General features: G+C 58.2%; 1 protein-coding gene across 2 annotated transcripts in view; it reads right to left on the bottom strand.

Annotated features, from left to right (window-relative positions):
* The window catches only part of STK11 (serine/threonine kinase 11), a 39,088-nt gene that overhangs the window by 1,976 nt on the left and 23,477 nt on the right, over nt 1-13,635 (bottom strand). The window contains exons 8-9 of one of the 2 annotated variants that reach the window (XM_083811037.1): nt 7,603-7,796; nt 746-980 (exon numbers count right to left, since the gene is read on the bottom strand). In XM_083811037.1, coding sequence (XP_083667163.1) covers nt 772-980; nt 7,603-7,796 — 403 coding nt within the window. In that variant the 3' untranslated portion in view covers nt 746-771. Of the gene's footprint in view, nt 1-745; nt 981-5,087; nt 5,578-7,602; nt 7,797-13,635 lie in introns of those variants that run through there. The other variant, XM_083811038.1, reaches the window with a different exon arrangement.

Genomic DNA, 13,635 nt, shown 5'->3' with positions numbered 1-13,635 from the left:
GCGGGAAGGGGCGCGAGGAGCAGCAGCTCCCCGGGGAGACCCGGAGCCGAGGCATTTGCCGGCAGCGCAGTAACTCCCCGCGCAGGTGACTCACTCCCCGCCATGAATTAAAGATGAAAGCTGCCACCCGGGCTGAGCGCGGGTCTGACAGCTGCAGGGGGAGGAACGGGCTTTTATTTCTGGCTTTTTTTCACACCACAAAGCTGGTCGTGATCCAAACAGATAACAGAGCCTCAGCCCCACAGAGCGCCGGTGACGAGCGCAAGCGTGAGGACGGGGGTGGATGAGCGCTGAGCGTGAGTCATCGCTGGCTCACTTATGAATGAGGGGTGGGAAGAAGGGGACAGGGCTGCAGAGCGGAGGAACGAGCCGGAAAAAGGAGGGGGGGGGAGCACGGAGGGCTCTCGGCTTCCCTGGGCGCCCGAGCAGGGGGAGGACGGGGCTTGGGCACGGCCGGTGCAGCCCCGGGGCTGAGCTGGGCACCTCCCGGCCCTGGGGGGACCCCTGGGAGCCCCCCCAGGAGGCTCTGCCCCTCGCTCAGCACCCCCCTGCGGCCTGGGGTCTTCGCTCCCCGCAGGCAGGAGGGCGGCGACGCCGGGAACAGCGCAGGGGAGAACGTGGGGGGCTCTGGTACTGAGGAGAGGGGCGCCCCCAGACCTCCCCCCCTCACCCCAGCCGGGGCCACAACCCCCACCCCGTGCACGCCCCGGGGGCACCCTCGGGCGCCCACCCACCGCGGCCGTACCTGTGCGGGGCGCGGGCGCTCCCGGCTCACTGCTGCTTGCAGGTGGAGAGCTTGCGGATCTTGCTGCTGGCCGAGCAGGCCTTGCGCGAGGGGTTGGAAGAGGCGCTGGCCCGCCGCTCTGCCTTGGACTTGGCGCTCAGCTGCCCCGGCTCCGTCCCGTTCATGCAGACGGCCTTGGGCAGCGCCCGGCCGCGGCTCTGCCCGTTCTGCCCGGCCTCCTCCTCAGGCACCTGTCCTGCAAGGGGAGCCAGGCGTCAGCCCCGCAGCCGCCTTCCCCCCCCGCCCCCCCAGCGGGGCATCGCCTCTGCTCGGCCCCGCGCCTCCCGTCGCCCGAAGCTGAGCCAGGGCTGGCTTCAGAGCCCTCGAGGACCGCAGGAGGCACAGCCCCGAGACCTCACCTCCCTCCCAGGCACACGAGCGAGGGCTGCCTCTGCCCCGTCTCTCTGCCACACAGCGGCTGGCGGTGCACGAGGAACCAGAGGCAACCAGCGAGGGCCGCGGGCACGGCCGGCGCAAGCCCCCAAGGCAGGGGAACCCCGTGCCCCCAGCCCCAGCGACTGCTCTCCTCTCCCCTCGGTGGCCTTCTCCCTAGAGGGGACAAGTCCCAGCCCCGTGCACCCCCCCGCAGGGCTCCCAGGGGCTTAGCGGGGCTGTAGGGCACCGACCTGGCTTTGACGCCGCACCGAATGATCGGCGTCACCCCCAGAGGTGCACGACCACCCTGAACGGCACGCAGGAGCTCAGGCACCCCCCCAGGAGCTCAGGCACCCCCCGGCCCCTGGAGGGGATGTCCAGCAGGAGCACGGCTCGCGCTCCACCTGCTCGGAGCAGCCCCGTTGTCCCCCCGTTGTCCCCCCTGCAGGAGCAGCTCGGTGCGACTCAGCACGGCGGCTGCGGAGCTATTTCCCGAGGGATCCGCCTGCCACCGCGGCTGGACAGGGCTCAGGTCACAGCCCCGGGGTCAGGGAGCGACACAGGACCCCCCCAGCACAGCCCTGGCTGGAGCAGGAGGGGATGAGGGGGACGAGGGGATGCCACTGCGCGCATCGCCCCCGCTCCCCACGGCACCGCTGCGTGCCCCCCGGATGGGCTGATGGAAGGATTGCGACTGATGGAAGGAGGATGGGGGCTGCTGGAAGGATTCGTCAGGTTCCCAGCTCCCCCCACCGGATCCAGCCGAGGCAATTTCCTTCCAGCAGGAACGTCACGCTCCAGGGCCCTTCAGTTATGACTCAGAGGGCTGAGTGGAAGCGAAGGCTGTAAGACGATTATGTATAATTTTCTTTAAAGGATGCTCAATCCTTTCTCCGCCAAGGCCGAGCGGCACGTCATCTCGCCACTTGCGCCAGCGATCACCCCACTGCGTGGGGAGGAAGGGGACACGGGGGGGAGAGGTGCCCGAGGAAGACAGCGGGGTCCCAGCGGGGTCCCCCTCGGACCCGCACCCCCCTCGGTGCTGCACGGGCTCCGCTCGCTCTGCTCCGTTCCTGCACCCCTGCGTGGCTGCTACAGCCCATGGCCATGTGCAGGGAGGCCTCCTCCTCATCCTCCTCCTCCTCATCCTCAGGAGGAAGAGGAAATGAGAGCCACGAGGGGCCGTGGGGGGCTCTGGGCTCAGTCGCCCTCAGCACCCACCCAGCACCCACCTTCCTCGCCCGGAGCAGGGCAGAGCTGCTGCCTCGCCAGGCGCCAGCTGCCCCCAGAGGCGCTGCTGGGCACCCGCCGCGCTCCTCAGGGAGGGGTGCCCGGCCCCGTGCCCCCCCGAAATGCAGCTCCGACTCCTGCCGGGGCTCCAGGAGCGGAGGTGCCCGGCCGGCACGGCCCTGAGCTGCCTGGAGGGGGCTGCTGAGGCCGCGCGGGGCTCAGGAGCCCCAACCGTACCCACGGGCCCAGGCTGTGCACGAAGGGAGCCGCCCTTGATCTGTTCAGCTTCCACCTCCCGACCCCTTAAAGGCGGGGGTGATTTGCCAGGAAAGGCTCGAGGCCCCCCCAGAGGCTTATGACATGCTGGACCCCCCCAGTTCCTCCAGGAATTCAGCCCCTGGTGGGACGGCAGCCCGGGACCCGCAGAGCCTGGCCGTGCCCCCACCGAGCCCAGGGTCTGTCCTCTTCCCCCCCCCCCCAATATTGTCACGTCTGCAGAGACTCCGATAACCCCCTTCAAAGCCAAGCTGAACACTTTTCCTTCCCCTCCTTCAGCTGAACTCGGGCCAAGTCAATTAACATTTCTGACTGGGGAGGGAAGAAAAAAAACCCACCCTAAACAGTTCAGTTGTCTTTTGTGTGACTATTGCCTCCTCCCCCTCCCACCCCGCCTGAAAAGAACAATCCCAGGAGCCTATTATGGATACCGAGGAGGGAGGGTGAATTGCAAGCTAATTTTACCTCCTTCACCAATGACAGTTGCTGACGTTCAAATTAATGAAAATAAAAATTCGCCATCGGATGAAGTCTTGGCAACTGCCTGCCCCCGCGGAAGGCGGTGACCCAGCGCTGGGGCTGTTCACACAGCCCTCTCCCACCGCACCGTTATCGGCTGAACAGGGCTAAAAATAAAATCAATAAGAGGAGGGACGAGGCTTTGAGAACACGCGTGCTCGTCCTTGCCCCCTCTCACATTTCTTAATGGCTCCATCCAGCTCATTCAGGCGCAAAAAAAGGGTTCAGAATAAAACCGCGGAGAGCTTTTGAACTGCCGGGTTTGCCAGGCACAAGCACGCAGACACGATTTGCTGCGAGGAAGGCACCTCCTCAGGCGCCAGGCATCACCCAAAGGCTCCAGCCCTGCCTTTATTTTCCCATTTTCCAGCCTCAGACCGAAGGAAGCAAAAAAAAAAAAAACCAAAAAACCAAACCAGCATCGAGCTCCGCAGCCATTTGCCTCCACCACGGGACCGGGCTGCAGGGGTTAGCGGGAGGGGAGGAAAAACGCAGAGCGCAGCCTCTACCTGCGGTCAGCACAGAGCAGGGAGATGCGAGGTGCTCGCAGCCCTCGGTGCCGCGTGCTCCCTCTCTCCGAGTACGAGGGCAGCACCTCTGGGGCGGGGGGTTTGTTTGTCGTGTGCCCAGCGCCACGCTCTTCTCTCCTCAGCGCTTCCCGGGCTGAGACGTTTAACACCGACTGAGGCGGGGGCACGTAACGTTTATAACGTCTAAGGCTCTCCACAGAGCTGCATAAACCTTTAAATAGCCCTTTAAAAATAAAAGCACATTCTCACAGCCCCTTCTTCCGCTGAGGAAGGTGAGATTTAACGAGGTTCCCTCTTCTTCCCTCCCAACCTGAACACCCACTCCCACCTCTGAGTCACTTGCACGGCTCCTGCTGCCCAGCAGAGCCCCGGCTGAATTGATCACTCATTTTCTGAATTGATCACTCATTTTCTGAATTGATCACTCATTTTCTGAATTGATCACTCATTTTCTGAATTGATCACTCATTTACAAGGTGGTTTTTCTTTCTTTCCTTTTTTTTTTAAGTCTTTATTTCAATACGGCATCGCTGTTAGCAATGTAACACTTGCACGGAGCTGGGCACATCCAAGGAATCCTGCAGGAAGACTTGGGAAAGGCAGATTAAGGCTTACTCTCCGTGCAGGCTGCCCCCAGCCTTTTTTGTCACACGAACCCAGCGGAGCAGCCTGCTCCCCTGCTGGGCTCCTCCTCAGCCCTGTTCCTCCTCGAAGCCTGTTGGAGAGGTGCTGCACTTGGGGTGGGGGGATTCCTGCCCATTGCAAGCCCCTAAGCTGTAAATTGCACCTCTCTGTCCTACCACACCAGCCCCCTTTTTTGTTAGCCTTATTTCAAGAGGTCTTGCCAGGTCCCGCGAGCAGCCTGACCGTCACCGCAGCCAGCAGGAGGGAGCTGAGCCTGACCCACGGCAGCAGGGCAGCTCTCAGCCCTCCAGGGCTTCGGTCTGAATCGAGTCTGTTCTGGCAACCTAGGGGCGCGCTGGACAACGCTTTCTGCCCTCTGTAAGGGAGGGACAAGCCAGAGGTGGCTTGGCTGCAGGGGAAGAACTTGTCCCGTCTCCCTGGGCTCAGCCCCAGCTCCCCGGGGCGGGAGGTGGCTGAGAGCAGGGAGGTGGCACCTGAGGGCACGGGGGGGCTCAGCACTAACTAACTAACTAACTGCTTTCCTCCAAAGGAGCCGCAGAGCACAGCGGTTCCCCAAGCACACCGCCACCAGCAGGCGATGCCCAGCTGCAGGCCAGAGACCCTCGGCAGCAGGCAGAGGAGCCAGGTCGCTCCCCTGGGCCTGCTGGGCACACCACCGCTCCAATTTTACAAGCCTTCCTAAGTTTCCGTGTTTTAATCACAAAGAAGTGCACAAACCAGGCAGCAACAGGCTGACCATCGCTAGGAAAGTTAAAGAAATCCAACATTTGAACCAGAGTGAGAACGGACAGGAACACTTCTGCACGAGGTCGCTCGGCACGGCAGGTCTGCAGGCGCAGGCAGAGTAACCCCCTCTAGAAGGGCTCACAAAACGCTGCACCTTTTCGGCTAGCCTTTGGTTAAAATACAGAGCCAAAAACCAGGGAATGACTCCCTTGCAGAACAGAGTTATCTGCTTTTGCAGTAAGACAGCCTTCTCTGAGACAGGAGGGATCCTGCTGGAGTGTGGGGGATGCCAGGAGCTGGTCCTGCACTCTCCAGCCTCTGCCATGAGCTCAGGCCACGGGAAGCCCACGAGGGCAGCGCTTTGGGGCCTAGGCTAAGCTTCGTGCTCCTCTTCCGTGCCCGTGGCCGACGGGAGCACAGCTTCCTCTCCAGACAGCTCGTCACAACTTCTGCTCTCTCCTTCAAGCCCTGCCTCAGCTTCCTCCTCCGCAGCTGGGAACGCACAGGGAAGCAACGGCACCGTTAGAGACACGCACGGCTCATTCTCTACGCTGACACCAAAAGCAGTAGCACCGTCCTGTGGGCTCGCAGGTTCGGTCGCTCGCTGACTGCAACGGCTCTGTTCTCCCAGAGCCTCTCAGCTCGGACGCCCGGCCCAGGGCTAGCTGTGTGCCCGGCGTTACAGCGGCCAGCCCTACCTTGCGCTCGCCTCCCGAAGCCAGTTCAGAAAGGACAGTGTCAAATTAGAAAGGGGTGTCAGTGATGCTGGTTATGGATTTGTCAAGGCCTGCGCACTTTTTCCACATCTTTACCACTTACATGTGGGCTGTTGCTGGCAGCACCCCTTGCGCAGGGCAGTGGGTAACCTCTGACAAGCCCTCTTCCCTCCTGCCTCTCTCCTTAGCAAGGCCCTGGCAGTCAGGTACGTGCTTCAGTGAGCCCAGCACATTTTTCAAAGTATGCCTCATTTCAAAAAGCCTCCGCTAGGCTCAGAGGAAAGCTCTGAGCCCGGTCAGACTCTAGCAGCAAGTCTGTGGGATGTAAGAGAGCAAAGGACGGAGCTCTGCAGGTCACCCAGCTGGCACCGGGACACCGGCTCTATTAGGAAAGGTTATAAATTACCCGACTGCCTCCAGTGAATCAGCACTTGGAAACAGATCTTCCACTTTGATGAGGCTCCCTTCATCTTGGCAGGCTCCACCTCCGACCCCCCTACATATCCGTTGGACCCTGCTGGGGACAGGACGGGGACGTCCTACAGCAGGCGCCCTGAGGCACGGCCTCGGAGAGCTTGGCTTAAAGCAGCCTCAGCCCTTCTCCCCTCGGAAAGCCCTGCCTGGGAGGCCAATCTGGATTCAAGCTGTTGCCCCAAGGAATTTTGGGCGCAATTTAAGGCTTATTACAACTCAAGGCCTGACGCTGTGTTCTTCTGTGCTGGTGATTAAAAAAAAAAAAGTAGTTTCCACCTAACCAGGAAACCCAGGAGAAAAACAAGGTCTTCAGGAATGAGATTTCTGCACAGGTAAAGAACAGACCTTGCTTTTACTTAGATCCACAAAAACCCACCAAGCCGCCGTTCAGGAAAAACTACGGCAGTTTGGTTAGTCCTGAAGTGCAGGCCCTGGGGCTGTCCTCGTCACAAGGGCAGGTCAGCCCCAGACACCTCCAGTCGCTCCCACCCCGACACCCAGCGCTTGAAGCCTTCCCTCCAAAACAACAACTAAACCAGGCCAGAGCACAGCGAGAGCACTTATCGGGAAACGCGCAGGGCGTTGATTTCGGGACCAAGAGCAGAGGCAGGGAGACCAGGACTGCTGCCTCCGTCGCACAGCACAACCACCACAACCGCAGAGCCCGGCAGCCTCGGCCTGCAGTCTCTCCACGGACGTGCCCGTCCGCCCTCTGCGCGCCAGTTACGGGGCTCAGCGGTGCGGAGGCCGGACACGGCAGGCCTCTCGATTACCACCGCTTTGTGAAAACTGCACAGGTGAAACCAGACACACCCCTCTGCTTACTGCTTGGCTCACCCTAAAACACCGGGAAATCCCCAATGAAGAGGCAACTCGGCAACCACGTTCCCAAGAGTGGGGCAGAAAGGAGTCTCAGCACACGGCCCACAGCACCCTTCTCCCCCAGATGTGCCGTCTCCTCTGAACACTGAGTCATGTTAGGGCTGTGCTCCAAAATAACTCGGTGAGTCTAGCAAAGCCGGCCAAAAGAATTAAGTGTGCTCGAACAACAGAGTCCAGCAGGAGCAAGCTATTACTGGATGAGGAAGGAACTCAGCATATGGGCAGCGCACAGGAAGGGGCATCCTGGCTGATCAAATAAAGGACCAAGGCATCCGGAGCATCGCGGCTCACTCACTGTGCGTCACTCTCACCACTTAATAATCAATACTCTCCTCCACTGCTGAAAGGACGCATTCAGACCTCACGGCCTTTCCCAAAAAAGGGCTTTAGACGGGCAAGAGAACAGTCACTTTGCCCTTCTCATCCCAGCATCGCTCCCTCCTACCTGGTACTGTGAAATCCTGAGTGTAGATGATATCATCTTCAATGTCATACAAGTCATCATCTTCATCCTCGTTGTAGCCATGCAGATCTTCCAGATAAGGCACCGCCGTCATACTTCTCCACTTGTCCTTTGTTTCTGGGCTGGGAGGTATGGGCACCAGAGTCTCTGCCTGAGCATGTTTCTTACGAAACCAACTGCAAAGAGTCCAAGAACAGTTTCATCAGTACAGCTTCGCTTTCCAGAAGGCACGGAGAAATCCTCGACAGTACGAGATGGCCCCACTCCACCCCAACATTCAAAGGTACGCGGAGTCTGCTTAAAGAGAACTTCCTAGCTGGTTTTACACCACTGCATTTTTTTAATTGTGTAATAATCAAGTGGAAGGTGCCAAGAAAGGCAAGTTTCCCTTGCTGACTACAGCTCAGGGACAGTAGCAGCCGTGTAGCTGCTCCATCCCCTGGGTCCCTTGTGAGCCATGGAGAGAGCCTCGCAGGCCTGCCCAGCTGCTGGCATGTTGCCGTCCACTGCAAGACACCCTGGGGGGCACAACGCCCACAGGAGGGTGGCTCAGGGCAAGGAACAGAGCACAGAACATTTTTTCCATCACCAGCTCAACCACACTAAGGCACAAGAGGCGAGCCGCTGTTCCCTACCATAGGTCAGGGCACACCAGCGGAGCAGCCCGAGCTCCTGCCCGAGCTGTATTGCCAAAGCAACAGCAGAGAAACTTCTTCATCCTAAAGTTGAGGCTAATCCAGCATGACAAGGCAAAAGGGTTTGCAGAAGGTAATTCTAAGGAGAGTGCTGTTTACTCCCAAGCTCCCTTTAACAGGCAGTTCTCAACAAGATCAGAGCAGAGACGCCTTACCTTCTCATCCCTCTGTCTCAAGGGACTTCCGTTACCACTAAAACCAGTAGCCACAGTGCTACCGTCTGCCCACTGAAGGGCATCGGCCCTAATTAACCGAGGAGTCCAACAGGCTTGCATCACGCCAGCACCTCTGAAGCCACACGGGTGGCCTTTTACAGCTTTTGTCCTTCCATAGCGGGGCCCAGCACCAGACCTCTCCAGGACACCCACGAGCGCTGCACGCTGGCACCAAAACAGGTTCCCAGCAGCACCGCAGGAGTCTCACACCCCCAGAAACCCCCTCTGAAGGGGGGTGAGAACAGCAGCTCCTCCGGCACCGAGGTGCTTCTCACACGCCTTTCCAGCTCCCCCCGGCAGCAGGGAGAACCAGCTGCCCGCGGCCACAAACCAAGAGGTCCGGCGCTGCCATCCCGGCGCTCCCTCCTGTCCTGGAGGGGTTTTGTTCTGCCTCTGGAGGCGGCGTGTCCCGGTGAGCAGGGAGGCTGCCACACCGAGGCGCTTGAGGCTGCTTCTTACGCCTTGCCCCGGGGGGTCCTCGGCAGGAAGGAAGGGACGGGAGGCATCGACAGCTCCCAGGGCCATCTTCTGAACTGCAGCCTGGGTTCCCGATCAGCTGCTTGACTGGCACCGCTACCAAACCCCTGTGCCTGCCCTGGGGGTTGGATGTCACTTAGGGCGCTGGGACCCGTCCTTCACGGGCGCTGCCTTAGGAATCGGCTTAAGGTCTCCTTGAAAACACACCTCAAAAGCAGCGTAAGGCCTAAAAATCACTTCACTGCACATTCCCTTCCTGTGAAAGCAGTGTTCCAATAAAGCTACCCAGCAAAAGAAAGGAGCTTGGAGAGAAATGGAAACGTAACTGTTGGGACAAAACAGCGCTGCTGAGCGCCTACTGGCAGCTCTGCTCTGAGCACTGGCGAAAGCAGCGAGTTTTAAGAAAGTGCAGAGATCCAACGTGTCAGGTCTGCCCTCTGGTTCCCGGAGCGGCCTTACAGGAGCGAAACAAGAGGTCATCCCAGCTCCTGGCCTAGCAGGAAGCAAGCAGGTCCAGCGTAACTTGATTTGGGCCAAGAGCTTCAGCAAATCCTGTGGCTGGCTTCCTCGGAGATGTGCATGGCACACAACACTCCTAATTCGATCATTTGATTTCCTTTACTTGGGAGACTGCTTTCATCAAGGCAGCGACTGCCAAGATAGCAAATTCTGCCGAGGCTGCTCCAGCCTGGCAGGATCATCTCGCACAGGAACAGAAGACCCAACACAATCAGCAGCTATTTTTGCCAGGGGCACTGGAGCTAGAGGGAACCGAGCTAAATGCCAGGGACCTGAGGAGGATGGAACACGCAGGACAAATGAGATCAGAACGGCTGCCAGTGAAGGGAATATTTTAAAGGGAGAAAGCCTACAAGTCTCTAGCAGAGTGTTTTTATTGTGCTGTATTTCAGCTCTGCCTTTCTTTCCTTCTGTCCTACTTACCAGGAGAGTAAAAATAGGTTTTTATTAACAGCTGAAACCTGAATCACTGTACTCTAGTCATCATGATCCCATCCTCTGGGAGGTGATTTCAAATACTTGCATATGCATACATGGTAATGAGGCTAGAGAGTGAGCGGTGAAATTCATTGAAGTTCTGAGAAAATCAAAGACCTCTTGGAAGGAGCCTCAAGCAATTCTTTCTGGAGTAGCAGAGTATTTCCTGGCAAGCAATTTTCCAGCAGGGGCAGGGATGCTGCTTTCTATACCGGCGCTAAACGTGATTAGAGGAGATTTGCTGCTCAGCTGAGGACCGCTGGCTCCACCAAACGCCCTGATCTGGCTCGAGATGCTACTGACCACTGACTAAGCCAAGCAGCAGCCAGCTCCCACAGCGCGGCGATGCAGAGGAGATAAGGTCCCTCCCTCACCCTGCCTTCCCCACCGACACTAAGACACGGGCTGGATTCGAGTGCTGCTGCCTGAGTTCCCCAGTTATTCCCAAGCAATTCCACCGATGTTTGCTGACTCCACTGCACTGGCACAAAGGGCAATCCACTGAGGGGCTGCTTTAGCAGCTAAGGGAACACACAAGCTTCTGCAGGTCTCAGAGGCGCTGCTGGCACTGAACACCCTCTGTAGAGGAACCTGCCTCGTACAGACCGTGGAGCATTTCTTAGCCACTCCCAGGCCTTTGAAACCAAAAGAAGGGAGCAGTAGTGGAGATCGTGTCTTACTACTGTGCAAGCTTGTGCACCTGTGAAGCACGAACAGGAACTGCGATCCTGCCCGCTAAGCAGCAGTGTCCCGAGTTGCTCTAATCTACAGGGAGCTAAACAGCAAGGGTCGAGGGCTGAATGAAAAAAGGGATCTGGGCTGACCAAAGCACAGCAATCCTGTCTGGTTTGCAGCTTCCAAGCCCAAATTTCACAGCAGAAGTCACCAGTCAACTCTTTTCAAGTTCTGGTACAAGCAAGGTTAAAATAAGACTCAGTAAGCACAGCTGCAGCTTCCCCACGCTCACAGCTAATTCACTTCCCATTCTAGGCCACAAGCATTGCACTTTGCTTGTTCTGGGCATGGACGATTTTCTCTGAAACCAGACGCCAAGCTGCAGATCGCCACCCTGCCAGCGAGGACCCGTCGCGAGCGGTTTGTCACCTCCCGCGGCACCGTGGAGGTCACGGGCACCGCCACAAGCAGCTAACCGCTTCGTTCAGCAGCCCTGCGCGGGCAGACGCAGAAGGCACGGGGCAGGACATCCCTGCAACCGCTGCTCAGCTCCTGGGACATCAGCAGGCGTTCAGGTTCGCAAGCCAGGTCCGTTAAGAGCCAGCAGTAGGTAAGAGGAGCAGTGTCAGGTAGGAGGAGCAGCTTCCCCCAGCTGATGCAAGACCCAGAGGCCACGGCTCAGACTCCCACGAAGAGGAGAGGTGTCGGGTGCACAGATGGCGACTGGCGTTCCTTTAACACCAGACAGTTACGTTACGAAACTGATCTGCAAAACGTGGGTAGAGGAAGCAGAGACTCCCTCCCATGCGCCTGCCACAGGGAACTGAGACAGACCCAGGTGCCTCAGCAGGAAGGGAAAGGAGAAGAGCGTGTGTCCCCCCACACTGAGGGCAGGTTTCTGCGTGACACCACAGACGAGGGATGGGGAGAGCCCCTCGGTACACACGCTGCAGCACAGGGTAAGGGAAACCCCTCTCCCTGCCTAAAGTCCAGACATCGAAGTCCAGGAGCACGCTCAGCACCTGCGAAGGAACCCCCAGTGGCACGGAAGGTGGGTTCCCAAGGGCTTCAGCACCCAGGGTTTGAAGAGCACGGCAAAGCGCCCAGCATCCTCGCGGCAGCTCCGCGGGAGGACCCTGGGATGGTGCCACCACCGCCCGGGGGTCAGGAGGCAGCTCCAGCCCCGCGAGTTCGTTTGCGCCTCCGCTAACAAGAGGTGGAAGCGCCTTTCCCTTTCTCGCTATAAGCTCTTGCAAACGTATCTGTGACTGAACGAATTAAGTGTGACGCTTCTGGAGAAGGAAGGCAAGATGGTTACCTTGGAAACAAGGGACAGAGGTAGAATTCTGCATCCACTTCATCACTTCAAGTGCTGCAGCAGGGTCAGTGAATTACTTACGAAATGCAGTGTACGAGCATTAAGCCCTTCAGCAAAAGCACAAGGTAGAGAGGAGACGGTGAATAATCTGTAGGGAGCAGGCTGCTCACTCCCCGGCTCTTGGCAGCATTTCTTCACCGCCCTGCACCCCCGCCCGGGAGCACAAAACACTCACGGAGGTGAGCTGAAAGTGTCAGCTTTCACTGAGCATCATCCTACCCAGATCCTTCTGGGAAGAGCAGGCTCCGAGGCTCTTCCATTGTTATTCGGGGGTCAGCTCCTGGCAGTTCATAAACTTAGATGTCAGGCTGAGGGAGTTTTAATTCATTTCCATTTACAGCTCCTGGGCCTGCACTGCACGCGTTGCTTCCAGAGGCTTTGCAAACCTCGCCAAAGAACGGGCTAAGTTAGCCTGGTCCAGCTGAATTAAAGCAAAGTGCTGAGGTGGGAATTTGATGCAAGAGTTCACTACAAGAGTGAGGAGAGGACAAAGGCATAAAGATAGAGAACGAAGCAGGTTCTTCCTGCAGGATGCTTCAGGTCGGGCCGTCACTACAAGGGAAAAGCATCTGGAGTAGCTACAGGAATAAGGGGAGGAGTGGCAGGATCGCAAGCCATCAGTGACATCAGCTCAAACACAACAGGAGACTTCAAGCAGCACGGGAAGGCACCAGGCAGCCCTGGCTTGAGCCAGCATCCGCCTCAGCAGGGCAGCCCAGGCAGGTTGCTTGGTTTCTAGTCCAGCTCCTGCACACCAACGCATGCTCTCCTTGCAGGAGTGCAGAGAAACCCCAGGTCACCGACGACCATTACTGCCCCTCCCCACACCCCGACTAGAAAGCTAAGGATTCTAGAAAATCAACTCTCTTCCCACTAAAATGCTTTTGAAAAACCCTCTGACGATATTTGGATGGCTACCTGCTGTCCCTCCGCTCGCTTTGTTCCATTTTAAATAAAGCAGAGTCAGGTTAAGCACAAGGGCTAAGCTTCTCATCTATTTAGAGAAAAGCGAAGAGAACCAAGCGCTGGATTCTTCAGCACAATGCTACTCCACAGAAAGCAGAAGGACAGACACGTCCAAAGCCCAAGGCTGCAAGCTCTGCTGTGCTTGATGTAATTATTAGGATGCCACAGCAGGAGGAAGGAGGCAATTACTAATAGGGGAGAAAAGCCTGTTAAGAAGCACTGGCTAAGCTCACAGAAAACTAATAAGAGACTAAGCCTTGGAAACGCTCCTGCGTTTGCAGGTAGAGTCTCTCCCCAGCCCCTCTCGGTGCTATGAGATTAAAGCCTCCCCAGCAGCAGCCGGCCCCAATTAGAGGGCGGTTGTGCCTCTGCAGCACGGGGAAGCGGCTGCCCTCCCTGCCAGAGGCACGCTCCAGTTTCTCCTGCTCTCTCACTACAGGCAGGGCCTCTGGAGAAACCTCCCTGCTTCCAGCCCGGCAAAGCTGACGCAAAAGCTCCCTGCCACAAGGGAGAGGTACAAAACCGAGTACTGGAGCTGGAGAGGTAGCTCAAACAGCCGGCAGACAGCGACACACGAGAACCACGGCGCTGACCCGCACCTAGGGGCGGCTCA

Source organism: Anser anser (genome assembly GCF_964211835.1).
Source record: "Anser anser genome assembly, chromosome: 25".
In the NCBI taxonomy this organism is placed as follows: Eukaryota; Metazoa; Chordata; class Aves; order Anseriformes; family Anatidae; genus Anser; species Anser anser.
This window is presented reverse-complemented; position numbering and strand designations above follow the sequence as displayed.